Source organism: Lipotes vexillifer, unplaced genomic scaffold (genome assembly GCF_000442215.2).
Source record: "Lipotes vexillifer unplaced genomic scaffold, Lipotes_vexillifer_v1.1 scaffold782, whole genome shotgun sequence".
Taxonomy (NCBI): domain Eukaryota; kingdom Metazoa; phylum Chordata; class Mammalia; order Artiodactyla; family Lipotidae; genus Lipotes; species Lipotes vexillifer.
In genome coordinates, this window is record NW_006791339.1 from 396,340 (window position 1) to 414,145 (window position 17,806).

Consider the following 17,806-nt stretch of genomic DNA (forward strand, 5'->3'; position numbering starts at 1 on the left):
TGGCATCGGCAGGCGGACTCTCAACCACTGTGCCACCAGGGAAGCGCTCCATTTGATATTTAATTGTGGTTATGCATACATATTCGAAAATATGTACACATAGTCTAAAACACGTTTTAAGAATTCTTTAGAACATCATAAATTCTGACCAGGTTTCTCTTTTTGAATTGTCTTTTGGAAAGCCTAGAGCCAAATTTGTGACCCTCTGTGATAAGACTGTAAGCTTTGAAATTCTAGTTTAGTACTAATCAACATTGTTTCTGGCTTCGTTTTATATCCCTACTTCTGTTTCTTTCTCTCCTACTTTGTATCTTGCTTTAAGTTCCTAAAATTACCTTAAATCCTTTACAGATAAACTGTAGAACAAATGAAATTAATAGCTCTTGAAATTTCCTTACATATTAAATTTTAAATATAAGTCACAGTTCTTAAAACTAAATAATTTCCATTAATAAAGCAATATAGCTATGTGATAGGAAATATAGGAAAATATGGAAAAGCCAAAAAACACAGGAGTTTTTTGGTAGTTTATTCTAATTTAATAAAAGATTTATGTTTACTTGAGGACACTAGAGGAAATAGATTAAAATAAGGTAAAGTGTATGTTGACTTTGAAAACGTCCTAATAACATAGTACTAGGGAAAACATAGTGGAAGGGATTTACTTCAGCTGCTGAAATAATGTGTTTTAAGTAGCTTTATATTTATATTTCTCATAATTTTTAATGGTTGTAAAGGTGCTATATAGTAGTTACAGGCTATTTTTTTTTTTTTTCTTGCGTTATGCGGGCCTCTCACTGTTGCGGCCCCCCCCATTTGCGGAGCACAGGCTCCGGACGCTCAGGCCCAGCGGCCACGGCCCACAGGCCCAGCCGCTCCGCGGCACACGGGATCCTCCCGAAACGGGGCACGAACCCGCGTCCCCCGCACCGGCAGGCGGACCCTCAAGCACTGCGCCACCAGGGAAGCCTTACAGGCTATTTTAAGGAAGTGTCTAAAAATAAAAAACCTGTACTCTATGTTATCTTTAGAATTTCTGCTTTGAGATATTCAAATCGTTTTCTGTTTCTCTCTGTCTCTCCACATTTAGGAAAAGAGCCTTGGTTGCTATTGGTGCCCATGACTTGGACACTTTGTCAGGCCCATTTACTTACACTGCGAAGAAACCTTCCGATATCAAATTCAAGCCTCTAAATAAGACCAAGGAGTATACAGCCTGTGAACTGATGAACATATACAAGGTAAATGTTCTTTTATGTTAATGTAATAGCTCTGGATAAAGCATGAAATTCCTCCCAAATCAAGTCTTAATTAGGGCAATAAAATGAGTGCTTGAAAAAATAGCAGTGTCTGGGCTCCAACCCAGAGATACTGATTCCTTTGATCTAGAGTGAGGTCTGGGCATAATTTTGTTTATTATTACTTTTAATTATGTATGTATGTATGTATGTATGGCTGTGTTGGGTCTTCATTGCTGTGCGTAGGCTTTTCTAGTTGCGGTGAGTGGGGGCTACTCTTTGTTGCAGTGTGTGGGCTTCTCATTGTCGTGGCTTCTCTTGTTGTGGACCACAGGCTCTAGGCATGTGGGCTTCAGTAGTTGTGGCACGTAGGCTCAGTAGTTGTGGCTCGTGGGCTCTAGAGCCCAGGCTCAGTAGTTGTGGCACACAGGCTTAGTTGCTCCTCGGCATGTGGGATCTTCCTGGGCCAGGGATTGAACCAATGTCCCCTGCATTGACAGGTGGACTCAACCACTGTGCCACCAGAGAAGCCCTGTTATTACTTTTTTATCCTCTCAGATGTTTTTAACGTACAGCCAGGATTGAGAGCCACTGAAGTAGGTCATACCGCATTGTAATATTCATATTTAGGTATAACTAAAACTCATTCAAATATAAGGAACAATGAGATTTAGCTAGTTTTTTTGTAGCATGCACTATTAAAAAGCGTCTACCTCCCGTGATTAGCACTTTAGAGTCCAGTGAAAATGAACTCAGTAGTCATTTTAAATTGCATTTAACAAATAGTAAAAGAGGTGGGTATCATTTGGAAAAAGCAGCTATTATCATTGACCTGATTTGCAAGTGATTTCTTCCTATTTATCTAAATAGTTTTGTATGGTTTGTGTTTTGCTTAAGGTGATTCAGGCTTACTCTGCAAGTCTGCTTTCAGTCTTGAAAAATGGTTGCGGTCTTATCTTTCCCCAGTAGGAAATGAGGCTGTATAAGGATTCTGAGATATTAATTTACATTAGAAAATATTATACATTTAAAACTTTGGGGGCTTTTTTATTGTTTTTCTGATTTTTCGCCCCTCTTTTTATGTTAGGTAGGTATGTAAACTAATTACAGTGACAGAAATAAAAAGCTAATTTTGTTTGACTTAATTTTTTTTCAGACTGACAACCACCTTAAACATTATTTACATATAATTGAAAATAAACCTCTGTATCCAGTTATCTATGATAGCAATGGTGTTGTCCTTTCAATGCCTCCAGTCATCAATGGTGAGTTATTTCTTAAGCACCATAGGTTTTTTGCTGTTTCCCTCTTATTCTTTACCATTTCTGTGGAATTCTCTATAGACCTGACTGAATCAATCAGATGACTCAATCTGAGAATCTCAGGTCTTTTGTGGATTTTATTGTAATAGTTCTTTTCATTCATTTTTCAGTGTTTTACTGGTGATTTTTATGTAATTTATAAATGTATACATATTTATAAGTTTATAAATATTTTCTGGTGCTAGTCTCTGGATTCTGTTATATTCCTCCACAGGGTGTCGATATTGTGGTTTTAGCAGGTAATTCATTTAGTTAAACTTAAAGTCAAATTCTGTCTGCCCTGCTGTTTTATAGTTAAATTAAAATTTTAAAACTGAATTTTACCCTCTTAACTCCTTTCTGAAGCTTTTGTTGAAGAAGCAAATTGAACATATTTACAAAATTTAGTGATGTCAGAGCCATAGATGTTTGCCCTTCTGGAGGGCAACTTATAGTGGGCTTCGGAGTGAGCCAGATCCAAACCTAAATCTTAGCCTTGCCACTTAATAGCTGCGATCATGTTCAGTGAGCTTAATCTCTGAATCTTAGTTGTCCTACCTGCAGCCCTGTCATAGATCGTGGTGAAAATGAGATGAGACAACTTCTGTTAAGCACCTTACATATGGAATGCACTCAGTAAAGCCTTGTTTTTATTTTATCTTTATTCTCCAGCTTATAATGGGAGCTTAGAATAAAAGTTGTATATCTCCTTACCTCTGAGGTGTCAGCTTATATTATGTTCTAAATTAAAATGTAGTTTCTGTTTTGTAGAGCTTTTTCGTGCGCTTTTATTTCTGAAACTAATTGTTTTGTCATTATTGTTTTGTGTCTGTTGCAGGAAATCATTCCAGAATAACAGTAAATACTAGAAATATATTTATTGAGTGCACAGGGACTGACTTTACTAAGGTAAATAAAACTTTTTTTCTATTTTTGTACTGTCAGGGTAGATTTTTACTTCTGGGCCAAGACCATGTGGCTAAACTTTAAAATATGATTATTTTGTAGGTGGGGACATACTTTAGCCATTTAGAAAATTGGAAAGATGTAGCTATTCTGTACTTTGGTTAAGGTGCTTTCATTCAGTTGACAAATGTTTAGTGAGCACCTACTACCTTTCTAATGCCATGAATTTAATAATGAGTTACATGTTCTTGACTTCAAGGAACTTGTCATCTTGTGAGAGAATTAGCCAAATACATTACTGTAAAACAGAGAATGGGATATACATTGTAATGCCATCTGTATAAAGTGTTCATCTTAGTTGGCTTAGTTTGAATGCTAACTAATTTCATACCTTTGTGTACTTGATAAAAAAAAAAGTTAAAACCAACTGGCTATCAAGTTTTATTTAGCAAATTGATAAAGGGTTTATACACACAAAGATGTCTAGAATATGTAGAATACTAATCGTTCGGTCACTTTTTGTCCCTATATATTAGATTGGATTGTTATGAAAGCTTTTTTTTATGGTATACTTTTTCTTTACAAATGTTAAGTAAGCCATAGAGTGAGGTGGCAATTAAGCAAATTAAGAAAGGTAAACTTGAATGGCAGAAGGCTGGAGTATAGAAGTAGGGCAGATAAATGGCATTCACATACATCTTACAGGATTGGAGATCCTTGTAAGATATTTCATTTATAACTTTTATATACCATATGTGCCTTCAGAAATATTGTCAGGGTAATATAGCTTTTCCTGTTAAAAACTTTTTTTAATTTGCACATTAGCAGACCTTGGATATCTTTTCTGAAGCTTGTATATGAGTGAAGTATATATAAAAGCAAAGCATATATCCCAATAAGGTTACTGTATTTTTTTCTTTTAATTAAAAAAAAAATAACAAATCTATATGGCCTTCACTATGTACCAGGCATCCCTCTATGTGTTTTATACACACACACACTCATACTCTTAATCCTTGTATTAACCAAATGAGGTAGGAACTTTTATTATCTCTACTTAACAAACAAAGGTACAAAGACAGTAATTAAGTGACATGCGCAAAATCAGACTGCTAGTAAGTGCTTGGGCCAGGAGTCTGGCATCTGTCTGCAGAAACTCATGAGACTGATAAGGTTTACTGCCATAGTTAGCCATCTGTCTTTCTTGAAATTTGCTCAACCCAAGGGAGGGGGTGGGGAAATACATGATTTGCCTCAGTCATGGATTGTAACTGTCAGAGAACCGCATAAATGCAGAACACCTGAAGATAAGGTCAGGGCCTCTCAAGCTCAAGAGTTTTTACTCCACTTCTTTCTTTAAAATTTATATATACAGATACAGTTTTAGATGTTTGGAGACTAAATTATATTAAATATTAATTCATTTCCAGCTGATGGAAGAAAGTATATTTATTGGGTTACCATAATATTTGTTTTTTTCCTTTGCAGGCAAAAATAGTTCTTGATATCATTGTTACCACGTTCAGTGAATATTGTGAGAATCAATTTACGTAAGTTCGTTTGGCATCTTTATCAATGATGGCCTGTTGTTCTGAAGTCAGAGCACTAAGGCCTTGTGCTAAATATAAAGATGAAATATGTGGTTCCTGTAACTAGAATATATAATCTCTTTGGGGAGCTAAGACATGAACAAATAATGTATAAAGTAAAAAGTGATAAGTACCTTAAAAAGTTTCGGTGATGTTCTGGCCGTTTGTAAGGGCAAGTTAGTGCTAGCTGGGGCAATCTGGGTAGACTTCATGGAGGCAATGAAATTTAAGCTGTATTTAAGGATTTGAGACTGAACATGGAGAAACAGCAGAAGGAACAGCTAAACAAAGATAGAGAATCATATATAAGAGCAAAGCATGTATCCTGTGTATACTAATAATACTACTGTATTTGTTCCAAAGCTAATTTTTTATTTAAAAAATTGCTTATCAAACCTATATGGCCCTTACTGTGTACTAGCATCATAGTTTATTCTAGAGTATTATAATTCAAAATAAATGTATAACTGTAGAAAGCATGACTGAAATTGTATGGGCAGTGTTGGTTATTTTTTAAAATTGATTTGCATTTTAGTGGTTGTGTCAGTGAGCTTTCATTGTGTAACAGCGTGACCCTGGTAAAGCCTGGAATGTGTGTGTCAGTATTGGCAAGGTGTTCATCAAGGATGCATGCTTTGCAGGACTGGGAGATAAACTTATCAAGTGGGTGCTGCCTGAAGAGACATGGGAGCCACAGGAAATGGAATAGTAATGTTGTGTATGGGAGGATTAATCCAGACAGCAGTGTTGGAATGTGAATAGATTGAATGTGTTGAGGCTGCAGTTGTAGACCAAGTGAAAGTTTTGTTAACCACACACATTTTTAGAATTTATGGCCCTTTTTTCCCCTTAAGTTTTATTTTTATTTATATTTAATTTTATTTCTGGCTTTATTTTTGTTTTCAGGGTTGAAGCGGCTGAGGTCGTTTTTCCTAATGGAAAATTACATACCTTTCCAGTGAGTATAGAAGAAGTGACTTGATGATGACGACTTTGACAACAGCAGTAACATTAATAATAATAGCTGTAGAGTGCTTTTGGTCTTTCTATCTGTGCATCCACCCACCTACATGCCAGGCACTATACTGTGTGTATTACATGGATTTAATCCTCACATTAACGCTATGAGGGTGGGTGCTATCATTAGGCCCTTGACCTTGAGATGTTAAATAGCTTGCCTATTACTATTCAGTGGTGGAGCTAGGATTTAAGCCCAGACAGTCCCAACACACTATATTATACCACATTTCACTCCCAACCCACTACATTATACCACAGCATTATAGGGCCATAATTCCTGTGGTTTATTCCCTTATTAACTAGGTACCTAGGTAATTTATAGTTTCACCCCTTTTAAGGTTAGTCAGCCCTCCAAACCACTGGACCACCAGGGAAGTCCCAGTAGCAGTTTTCTTTAAAATTGATTTTAGTTGCTGTTATCAGTTAGCTTTTGTTATGTAACAAACCACCCCAAGGTTTACTAACTTCAAACAACGATCGTTTGTTTATGTCATGCTTCTGGGGGTCAGCTGGGTAGTTCTGGTCAGGACTGGCTGGGCTAATCTCTGCTAGGCTCCAGCTGGTTGGTAGGCTAGCAGTTAGATGACCTGGGATGGCCTCACTGACATGTCTGCGTCTTGGCAATGAGGTGAACAGGTCAAGTGCCTCTCATCCAGCAGGCTAGCTTGGGCTTCTTTACATGGTGGTGGCTGCACTCAGGTGATAATGATGCTTCTGCTCTGAGAGTTGCTTTTTGAATAGCAAGCCCATTGTCCTTACCTGAGTCCAAACAGGTTTTTAAATTTGTGGCCTTTTTGCTAGTGGTGGTTACAATTTTGAGAGTAATTTTGTGATAAATACTCAGAGGTATGTTTCCAACGTTGCTGAAAAGCCTGGATTTTATGTATGTTTGTTCCTATCTCACATGGTAGAGTTACGTACTGTTTGAAGGAGAGTGAGTACTAATTCATGAGATGCTCCCAGCCTGGCTGTCCTGGAGCAGATTGATAGCTAGGACTGGGTTATAGTTGCTTTTCCCCACCTGAAAAAAATGATAGGAAAGGAATGACTTCATAACACTCTTAGATTTAGTTTGATGGATAGTACAATATGGCGCATGAATTATTCTTTTTTAGTCATAAACACCTACTTGCATGAGGTGAAATTGAAAATCTTCAGCAGGATTTGTAAGCATTTTAGAAATGATGTAATGCACTGGTGTTTTGCTGAAGAGAATGGTGATTGACCAAGTAAAAGAGAAAAATGTTTGGCATTTCATATTTCCAAGCAGTTCCAGTTGTCTAGCAAGTAGAATGTTCATGTATGAATATAATGTAGCAAATAATATCTTGAAGCGCACTGAGTTTATTTTTGATATCTGGCTCTAATGACAACTTCTTGGGAGGGTAATGAAACCACAACAATAATGAATTGAATTAGAAAGAGGCTAATCCTGTATCTGGCAGGACTGATTTCAGCTTCTCAAACTCTCTTTCTCTCTAAGGAACTGGCTTATCGAAAGGAGATGGTGAGAGCTGATCTAATTAACAAAAAAGTTGGGATCAGGTATGCTCTGAAAACTTCAATTTATTTATTTACTGTTGAAGAGAATTCAAGAATGAAGTACACATATAACTGCTTAATTTTCCCTGAAAAAATGCTTGGAGAGAATTTTGATATCCCTTCAGAGTAATAAGTGACAATAGAACATCAGTTAGAATGTCTGGTGTCCATTGGAATTCACAAAGACAGGTTTCAGGTAGTAGCATATTTTAAAACAAAATATAAACATGTTTTAAATAATCCAGTGAAGTTTATGGTTTGTACGTTCCTATTTCAGAGAAACTCCAGAAAATCTTGCCAAGCTTCTGACCAGGATGTGTTTAAAGTCAGAAGTCATAGGCGATGGGAATCAGATTGAAATTGAAATCCCTCCAACCAGAGCTGACATTATCCACGCCTGTGATATCATAGAAGATGCAGCTATTGCTTATGGATATAACAACATTCAGATGACTCTCCCGAAAACATACACCATAGCTAATCAAGTAAGATTGCACCCTTAAATAAACACTCCTTATTGTTAGAAACTGATTATTGAATGCCAGGAAGGCTTCGAGAAAAACAGAACATAGGAATTAAGCAGTACTGGCCATGCTCTGCTCTGAGAGGCATTTGCTGTGGAGAGGATGCAAAACAGATGCCCGATTGATTAGAGTACGTCGAAAACCTGTGATGACTAGTTCTTTGAAGAAAGACAGGTTTTGAGTTTGGAGCCCTTCTTGCATCTCTGAGTAGGAGATTCATTTTCTGATCCTGGGCCTGAAGGCAGAAGTGGCGTGTGGGCGAGGTAGAAGCGGGGGGTTTGTACATCTGGGTAGGAGTGTTGGGGTAGTGGTGATGGGGAGGGGTCGGTGTGGTGGGGAAATGGTGGGACGAGCAGCATATTAGGATGGAAGGGTGGTTTCCTTTAAGTGACAAGTTTTCTATAAATATTTTTTTTTTAATTAAAAAAAAGTGGGAAATTTTATTGAGGTGAAGTAATTTCTTCCCCCCAGTTTCCCCTAAATAAACTCACAGAACTCCTGAGACACGACATGGCAGCTGCTGGATTCACTGAGGCGCTTACCTTTGCTCTGGTATGTTGTACATGCTTCTGGTGCCCTGCTGATGGTTTTCTTTGAATCTCGTTCTGTGATTCCTTATATGAATTTATAAAAAGTTATAAAGAACACTTTGTTACCTGAGATTGTGTAATTTCTGGTAAAGAAATGAAGATTTCTTTTTTTTTAGTCACAGAAAAGCACGAAGGACTAAATGTTAGAGTTTCATGTAATTGTTGAGGGTCCACAATGAAGTTCGTAATGAAATTTATTAAGTTAGAATTTTTAGTCTTAATTTGGTTGTGGCTGTACCCACTAGATGCCGCCCTGGTTAAGGGCTGTGGACTGCTCCACGTTAAGCCTGTTTCTTTGTCTTTGAACATGTTCACAGACATTTGCTTTGAGTTGAAAAGCTGACATGAAAGGCCTAAGTCAGGAAATGAGTTTTATTACAAAATCAGACAGAAATCTCCCTCCCCCAGCAGATCGAGCATTTGAAGATATCGAAATGTGTCTGCAATTTGTAGTTTCTTTCTCTCTCTTGCTGAGCTGTGCTATGGTGCCCACAGTGTACTTCTTGACTATTCAAGTCCTTTTCACCTTAACGATGTAAGGCAAAAACCAAAACAACCAGGAAAGCTCCCCCCAACACAATTCCAGCTCTAAACATCTCAGTCTTTTAAGGTGTTTACAGAAGGCAGTGGTGGGAATCACAACCAGTACACAGAGGGCTGGTGAGGAGATGTAGCCTCTCTCACGTCACTTTATTGAGCCTTTGTAATTCATAGGATGTTCTTACTGGAAGGGACCTTCCAGATCTAGTTCAACACCTTCCTTTTGCTTTTTTTTCTTTAATCTTTTTTTTTAATTAATTAATTTTATTTATTTTTGGCTGCGTTGGGTCTTCTTTTCTGCGAGTGGGCTCTCTCTAGTTGTGGCGAGCGGGGGCTACTCTTCGTTGTGGTGCTCAGGCTTCTCATTGCGGTGGCTTCTCTTGTGGAGCACGGGCTCTAGGCGTGCAGGCTTCAGTAGTTGTGGCACATGGGCTCAGTAGTGTGGCTCTCAGGCTCTAGAGCACAGGCTTGGTAGTTGTGGTGCACGGGCTTAGTTGCTCTGCAGCATGTGGGATCTTCCTGGACCAGGGCTCGAACCCGTGTCCCCTGCATTGGCAGGCGGATTCTTAACCACTGCACCACCAGGGAAGTCCCAACACCTTCCTTTTTCTGGTTTAGAAATCTTTTATTCAACAACATTTATGGAACATCTGTTGTATGCCAGGCACTGTACCAGTGAGGAAGCCGGAGGCCGAGAGAGGATAAGTACCCAGCAAAGTTTACACAGACAGCAGGAGAACCATGACCAGAATCTGGCCTTTTGACTCCTTGAGGAGGGCTTTTCTGTTATGTCAGACTGAATGCTAGGTTTGAGGACCATGTCATTCATATATGGCCCACATACGCATATGCAGTCAGGAGCAGCAGTGATTCCATGTGAACTGATGTACAAAAAATAGCACAGGGAAATGTATTCTGATTTTTTAGAAATGTATTCTATTTTTTATAATTAAGTGGCAAAGGAATTGATTTTGTAACTGTGTAGCCCCATGCATCTAAGGGGGAGCACATTCTCTGCCTCCTGACAAGTAGCTACTCTGCAGAGAGAGTTTGTCTTACACAAAGGGCTTTATGTACATGATTCCATCTCTCAGTGCAGCCCTGTGAAGTAGGTGTTTCTGTCTTACACAGCAGTTAATTGAGGTAACTTGTCCCACTTCGCGCAGCCAGTTGGCTATGGACCAGGGATTCCAGCACAGGTCTGTCTGTACCCCAGGCCTGTGACTGAACTGTCCCACCACGAGTGCCAGAAACAGTCTGTTCAGTTGTCCAAGGTCACTTCAACACTTTATCACAGTGGGGCGGGGCAGGGCGGGGGTCAGAATTAGGTGCTAGAGAGTTTCAGATTTGTAGTAACAGTTTTGCTATAGGAATTTCAACATGAAAGGTATTTATAAAGTTACATACTTTCTAAGCAAGCCTAAACATCACTGGGCCTTATATCTAGTTTTGCACAAGAGTAGCGGCCCTTCTTTTCCTAAAACCCAGCCCTTGACTTCCCAGGTGTAAGTAATTCACATATTATCATCATGATTTTTGCAGTATCTGCGTACCAGTTGTAATATTTTCATTTAAATTAGCCACTTTTAAAACTAAAAACCTACTTCAGCCTTATTTAAGAATAATATCTGTAAAAATTATGGGCTTCGTTTACTTATTCTATTTTTTCTAACAAGTAAATGTGTTTATTTAAAATAAACACATAAATATTAACACTTATAAACATTTCATCCTGTATACCAGCTACTGCCACTTCAGGATACCTGATTTAAATTGCTTCTTACCTCTATCCCTTATGGTCCATCATCATGATAAAGTGCAAGGTCACTCAGATACCTAGCTGTGTAGCCATGTGTCTGTGGGGCCCTTTTTCTTTGATACAGGCAGTACTAGTTCTGTTTGAGGATAGATCGCGTCATGTAAATTGCATTTCCTAATTGGTCACATTACGTCTAAATCTTACTATTAAAACTCCTCCATGTTATGGAGGAAAAAATGGTTATTCCCAGCATGCATGCTGCCATTCTCCACTGCTGCAGCTATGGCGGTGCAGGGAGCTCTTTTCTGCTGTGCCTGGATGTGTCTTCAGAATCCTTCCTGAAAGAGCAAGGCAGAAGTCATTAGAACTGGCATTGGCATCCAAGCCCATTCTTTTTTTCTAAGTGAAATACAGACCACTAGTCCTGAGGACAGTTGCCTATTTTCCAACTTATTTTGGAAAATAGAAAAGAGTAACTGATGGTACATCAGTTTTCATGTTAAGTTTTAAACTCTTTCAAACGTTAACATTAATATATGTGATAATTGTTTATTCTTAATAATGACATTAATTATCATCATTAATATGTTTTGATCACTTAGTTTGTGCCAGGTATTGTATTTGCTATATCTCACAGTCATTGAGTTTTATTTTCAGAATTCTGCCTACCATCCTGGTTTTTGAGGGTGACGGGCATCTTTCTCTTTTTGGTGGGTGAGTGCCTAGGAGCTTGCTCATTACCCAGAGCTTTATCAAGCACATCTGCGCGGAAGTTAAGTGACATAGTTGAGGCCATGGGAATTCTGCTCTTAGTCCCACCATTCTGTCACAAGTCAGTACAGATTTTTCAGAGGTTACAACAGTAGTCAAAACACAAAGTCATATGAGCACCAAGGAGGGAGAGAGAATTTCTGACTGGAGTCATTAGGGTTATTTTTATGGAAGTGGTGGAAGAGATGTCTTTTAAGTAGAATCTTTCAGGGGGCGGGGTGGCAGCAAGTCGGGCAGGGAGGGCATTTCAGGTAAAGGTAGGGAAAAGTGTACAGTTCAGGGAATGAGTAGGGGATTGTAGGAGACTTGACTGGTAAGGTCAATGGGAGGCTAGCTTAGGGGGGCCCAAGTACAGGTTATACCACCAGCTCCATGTGAAAAATGTACTTTAGCTCTGCATCATGGTTAGAATTCATTGTAAGAGAATTATTAATGTTAAATTGCATCTGCTGTGGACCTGAATTTAATTGATATATGTTTATTCTCAGCTTATTCTTAGCTTACTTTATATAATCTACATTGCCATGAGGCCATCAAAAGTTGTTACAGCATTAAATACTTTTTTATATTGGATTTAGTCATTGCTTTTCCATATTGATCTATTTTTATGTATTTCTTAGTGCTCCCAAGAAGATATTGCTGATAAACTGGGTTTGGATATCTCTGCAACAAAGGCAGTCCTCATAAGTAATCCTAAAACAGCTGAATTTCAGGTAAGAGTTTTAAGTAGTTAAGAATTTGGGTTAAAACTGAGAGGCAGTACATGAGTTATGAAAAGTCTCTTCAGTTATTTTATCTCAAATGGCAAAATCATAGAGCTTCTTTAGAATTTCTTCTTGGATAGATTTATATTTGGTTCTTACATACATTGCTGACAAAAATTCTTTAAATATTTTATAATCTTTTCTTTATTAACCTTATAGGTGCTTCTTGCTTGCTTTGTGCTACCTATACCTAGCCCAGCCTTTCTTATCTGAACTTTCCATTTCACAATTGATTTTTTTTTTAATACTATTTTCAGGTTTCATCTCTTTTCTATCCATTTGTAATAAGTGAAACTACACATGTTCCCAGTACCTCCATTAAGTCTTTTACTTTGAAATAAATCGTTATGCCAGTTCTGGACCATGCTGACTGTGCCTTTCATTGTAATTGTCTAGTTTATTGGCAGTTTCATGTGGAGGTTAGGAATATTTAAATGAGAATGATGCTCCCTTGATAGTAAACGTTCAGTGATTTACGTGATAGTTTCGGACCTTAACTATAAAAAGAGAGCATTTCAAAGTTATAATATCTTTGCTTATTAATGACTTTGAATCGTCTTATCTCTTTCATACTAGTAAGCTCATTCTGTTTTCCTTGTATATGCATTTCAGTGTTTTTTTAAACAGGCTTTAGAGAAGATCATCTCTTCTAGAATCAAGGGGAATCAGAATTGGAAGGAAATGCTTTTCAGAAAGTTAATTATAAAATAATACATGAACTCTGATTTGAGATAGTTTCTTTGGATCTTGGTTTTCACTTTTGTAAAAGTAGTGTCTGGATTAGTTCTAAAAATTCTAAAAGTTCTAAAAATGTTAAGATTTAGATTTTTTAAAGTTAGATTTAATGTATAGAGCTACATACTAATGTGGCAGATTAGAGCTATACTAAACTAATTGCTAATAATGTGCATCAAATACATAAATTCTTTCTCCATATTCAGTGTCAGAACTTTGAAGAATCTTTACGCTAGTTTAGAAGGATGGTGATAATTTTTATATTTGGATTTCTGTTGCCCACTAGCTTTTCTAAGACGTCTGAGGTGTTCTCTTTCATAAGAGATGTTCAAATTCATTTGGATAGAGAAATTTTTCAGTAAATCTTAATGGATTTTTATTTGAGTTTTTTCCAAGTGTTTCCTTTTCTCCCAGTTTTATTTCTCAAGCTTGATAGATTTCTTACAATGTGGTAATGTTATATTCTTTAGGGTTTGCATCGTATCTATTTTATATAAGTGGAAGGAAAACAAATCAGAAACCTTGAATGTCACTCTAAATAGCTGTGGCTCAGCACACATAAGACTCAGTATTTCTGCATTAAATACATAAGAGATGAGAGTCTGTCTCTTAGATTTGACAGATTCTCTATTTTACTCCTCCTTTATGAACAGATACATCCTACCATTACCAATGTGGCTAACAGGTTTATATTTATTTATGGTTAAAATAAGTATAAGTTGTTCATGGTCTTGTATCTCAATTTATTGTCTAAGCTTATTCTTTCTTTTGCATAATTCTTAACTTTGGGCTATTTTCTGGTAGCAGTTATACTAGAGAATGGATGAAAGAAGAGAAATGTTATTTACTGAAGTATGTAAAATTTTACTATAATTATTGTAAACACAATTATAGAAAATTACCATATCCCCCTAAATTAGCAGTAGTATTCCTTAATATCTTCAAATATCCAGTTATTGTTCAGATTTTCTCAGGTGTCTTTTTTTAAATAGTTTATTTGATTTGGGGTTCAAATGAGGTTCATACATTAAAGTTGATTGATGTGCTTCTTAAGTCTCTTTTAATCCACAGGTTGCTCCTCATCTCTTTCCTTCTCTCCCTCTCTCCCCCTCCCCCTTTCACTTTGTGGAAGAAACTGGGTCACTTACCCTGTAGAGTTCTCACATTAGGATTTTGCTGACTATATTCCTGTGGTCCCCTATATTTTCAGTAAATTGGAGTTAGATCTAGGTGCTTGATCTGATTCAGGTTTAATTTTTTGTGTTGCTGTGAGTTTTTAAATAAATAAATCTTATCTATAAAATAAGTGAAAAAAAAAAATAAAAAAGTCATCTACAAAAGTGGCTTGTTTTTATTCTAATAAGTTAAGCTTTCCTTAAACATTGTAGTTTTGTTCTGTGAATGGTTTGGGCACTTTCTCTCTGGTTGGGAAAGTGACCCATATTTCAGAAAGCACTGAGTTGAAGGCTAATAGCAGCTTTCTGGTAGAGTGAATATAGTAGGAAAGGTGTTCTCTTCTTTTTTTTTTTTTAATATTTATTTATTTGGTTGCTCTGGGTCTTAGTTGTGGCAGGCGGGCTCCTTCGTTGTGGCTCCCGGGCTCCTTCGTTGTGGCATGCGAACTCTTAATTGTGGCATGCATGTGGGATCTAGTTCCCTGACCAGGGATTGAACCTGGTCCCCCTGCATTGGGAGCATGGAGTCTTATCCACTGCGCCACCAGGGAGGTCCCTGTGTTCTCTTCTTTCCTCAACACAATCTAGCAAGTCCTTTTAAGGGCTTACTGTTACATGTGCAGGATCTAAGAGGGACTGTTGTTTTAGCCAGGGTGGGCAGGGCAGGCCCATGTAGGACCATGTAGACCTTTGAGCAGAGACCTGAAGGAAGTAAGATAGCTACATACGAATCTAGAGGAAGAATGTATGAGGCAGAGGAAAGAGCACGTGTGGAGGCCTGGGATGGGATCCTGATGGCGGCGTGTGGCTGGAGCATGCACAGTATGCCAGGGAGAGCACCGGGCGTCGGGGTTGGAGAGGTGGCTAGGACCAGATTCACATAAAGCCCCATGTAGGGCATGGGGTTTTATTCAAAATCTGATGGAAGTTCATTGGATGTTTCTGAGCAGGAGAGTTCCATGATCTGATTTAGGTGTTAAGGGTCACTCTACTGTAGGGAGAATAATAGATCATAAGGTGGCAAAGTAGAAGCAGAGAAATCATCCTAGGAAGCCCATGCAGAGTCTGGGCAAAAGATAATGGTGTTGGAGTCTGACTGCAGATGTAATACCGTCGCTCATAAAACCCTTCTGGTAACATGATGTGTTGGAAGCTAACGTATCTCATACAGCTTAGAATGAGAAATTTATTTCACAGACAAAGCAGGGGAAGTTTTGCCCTTTTTTTTTTTTAAGAATTGGAATGTGTATTTGTATTTCTTATGAATATTAAGAATGAAATAACTATACATTTTCCTATTTGTTTTGGCTACTAAGCTGAAAGCTGTAGTCACAACCTGCCCATAGCAGCTGTGTGGTTTTTTAGTGCCTACATATTTGTGTTCTGTTTTTCTCATTGTCCTGGTATTTTAATTGCATTTACATTTTTTCCCTGGTCCTAGTTTTTTAAAATTTGGTTAATTCATGTTAAAACTGTTTAAATATTGGTATTTCTTGTAATTTACTTCAGTTACTTTGTGAAATGAAGCAGGATATGAAGTACTGGAATTAAAAATTAAAAATGACTTGGATATTTAGGCATTGCATTTTCCAAAAGTGTCTTCCTGTGAGACCATGGATTAATAACCAGGTATGTCTGCTTCCTATTTGGTCAGTGCAATTTCATGTCTTCTCCTGTAGGTGGCACGCACTACCCTTCTTCCTGGCCTCCTAAAGACCATAGCTGCGAATCGGAAGATGCCCCTTCCTCTGAAACTGTTTGAAATCTCTGACATTGTAATAAAAGATTCTAGCAGAGGTAAGAATAAATCACCTTTGATTTGTATACTTAAAGCATTTTTTATTATGAAAACATCAACTGTATATAAAAATAGAGGAAATAATGTAATTAATTACTCCTATGATTCCAGCACCCACCTTCAAGAGTTATCAACTCACACATGGCCAGACTTCTTTCATCTATACTCCAACCCACTTCCTTGTATTCATTTAGTATAAATCTTAGACATCACATCATTTTATCAACAAACACTTTAGTTTGTATTTATGAAAGGTAAGGGCTACCACTATTGTTTTTAATAATCCAATGCCATCATTATATCTTACCATCAAATATCCAGCTAGTGTTTGAATTTTCCCAATTATCTCATAAGTTTAATTTTCATGACTGATTTATGTGAATCAATCCAAGCAAGGGCCAGATATTTGATTGCAATATCGCTTACTTTTAATGGAAAGCAAATTTTAACAGAGAATTTAATAATGTTTATGAAGAACCCTATTAAAACCTCAACTTGAAAAGCACTATGGAGTGTTTTTTTCTTATGTCATGTGATTTATATGCATATCATTTTGATGTACTTGATATCTTTCTATTCTAGTTTAACAATGATTGTTCATATTACTGTTGTACCAGTGATTGTAAATGTGTTTTACCAGTTTTTGCTTCTTTTGAGGATGGTCTGGACTTGTTAGTACAGCAAGTTGCTTTGTCTAATATTTGGAATGTAGCTGTTATTTAATAAATATATTATGTACTTAGTAAGTCCTTAAACATGATTGCCAAGAAAGCCTGTCTCGTTCAAACTTCTGCATGTCTTCAACTTATATAAGTCCGACTGACTGTTCGAGCTGCATATGTGGTATCTCTTGGTGAGCAGTGCCCTCAAATGACTAAATTACTGGTAGTATTCCTTTGATTCCCTGGATTTAACAGTTGAAGTCCTAGCAGTATTTATTCAGTCTTACCCCAGACTCTGCAGAATTCAGAATGTGTTCTTTTGAATCAGTTGACAAAAGAGGGGGCCTTTTCCTCAGTTTCTCCTGAAGAGGTCAACATGGCGTCATTCTAACTACTAGAAAGTAACCAAGAACTATTGACTGTAAATCGGCCTGTCTTAGGAAATTGATTCTATAAAGGTACCCTGTGGACTGTCCATTGCAAACCTTTCAGCCTAGGCTGGATTCCATGTGCTCCCAGTATGCAGCCTGTCTTCAGTTAACAGTGTCACCTTGCATTTGTATGGTGCTTTTTGCTTTCCCGCCCCCAATTTTTTTTTTTTTTTTTTTTTTTTTTTTTGGCTTTTGTTTCTAGTTCTTGGCCAAGTCCGTTAGTCTGTCTGTGCATTATCTAACTCATCCAAGGCCAGAGGTTTTTTTTTTTTTTTGCGGTACGCGGGCCTTTCCCCGCTGTGGCCTCTCCCGTTGCGGAGCACAGGCTCCGGATGCGCAGGTTCAGCGGCCACGGCTCACGGGCCTAGCCACTCCACGGCATATGGGATCTCCCTGGACTGGGGCATGAACCTGTGTCCCCTGCATCGGCAGGCAGACTCCCAACCACTGTGCCACCAGAG

The 17,806-nt window shown here is 37.8% G+C and overlaps 1 protein-coding gene across 1 annotated transcript in view; it reads left to right on the plus strand.

The window, feature by feature from the left end:
- The window catches only part of FARSB (phenylalanyl-tRNA synthetase subunit beta), a 67,118-nt gene that overhangs the window by 16,943 nt on the left and 32,369 nt on the right, over nt 1-17,806 (plus strand). The window contains exons 7-16 of the mRNA XM_007464336.1: nt 1,091-1,241; nt 2,395-2,503; nt 3,378-3,448; nt 4,934-4,995; nt 5,941-5,992; nt 7,538-7,599; nt 7,874-8,081; nt 8,592-8,672; nt 12,401-12,493; nt 16,134-16,251. Coding sequence (XP_007464398.1) covers nt 1,091-1,241; nt 2,395-2,503; nt 3,378-3,448; nt 4,934-4,995; nt 5,941-5,992; nt 7,538-7,599; nt 7,874-8,081; nt 8,592-8,672; nt 12,401-12,493; nt 16,134-16,251 — 1,007 coding nt within the window. The remainder of the gene's footprint in view (nt 1-1,090; nt 1,242-2,394; nt 2,504-3,377; nt 3,449-4,933; nt 4,996-5,940; nt 5,993-7,537; nt 7,600-7,873; nt 8,082-8,591; nt 8,673-12,400; nt 12,494-16,133; nt 16,252-17,806) is intronic.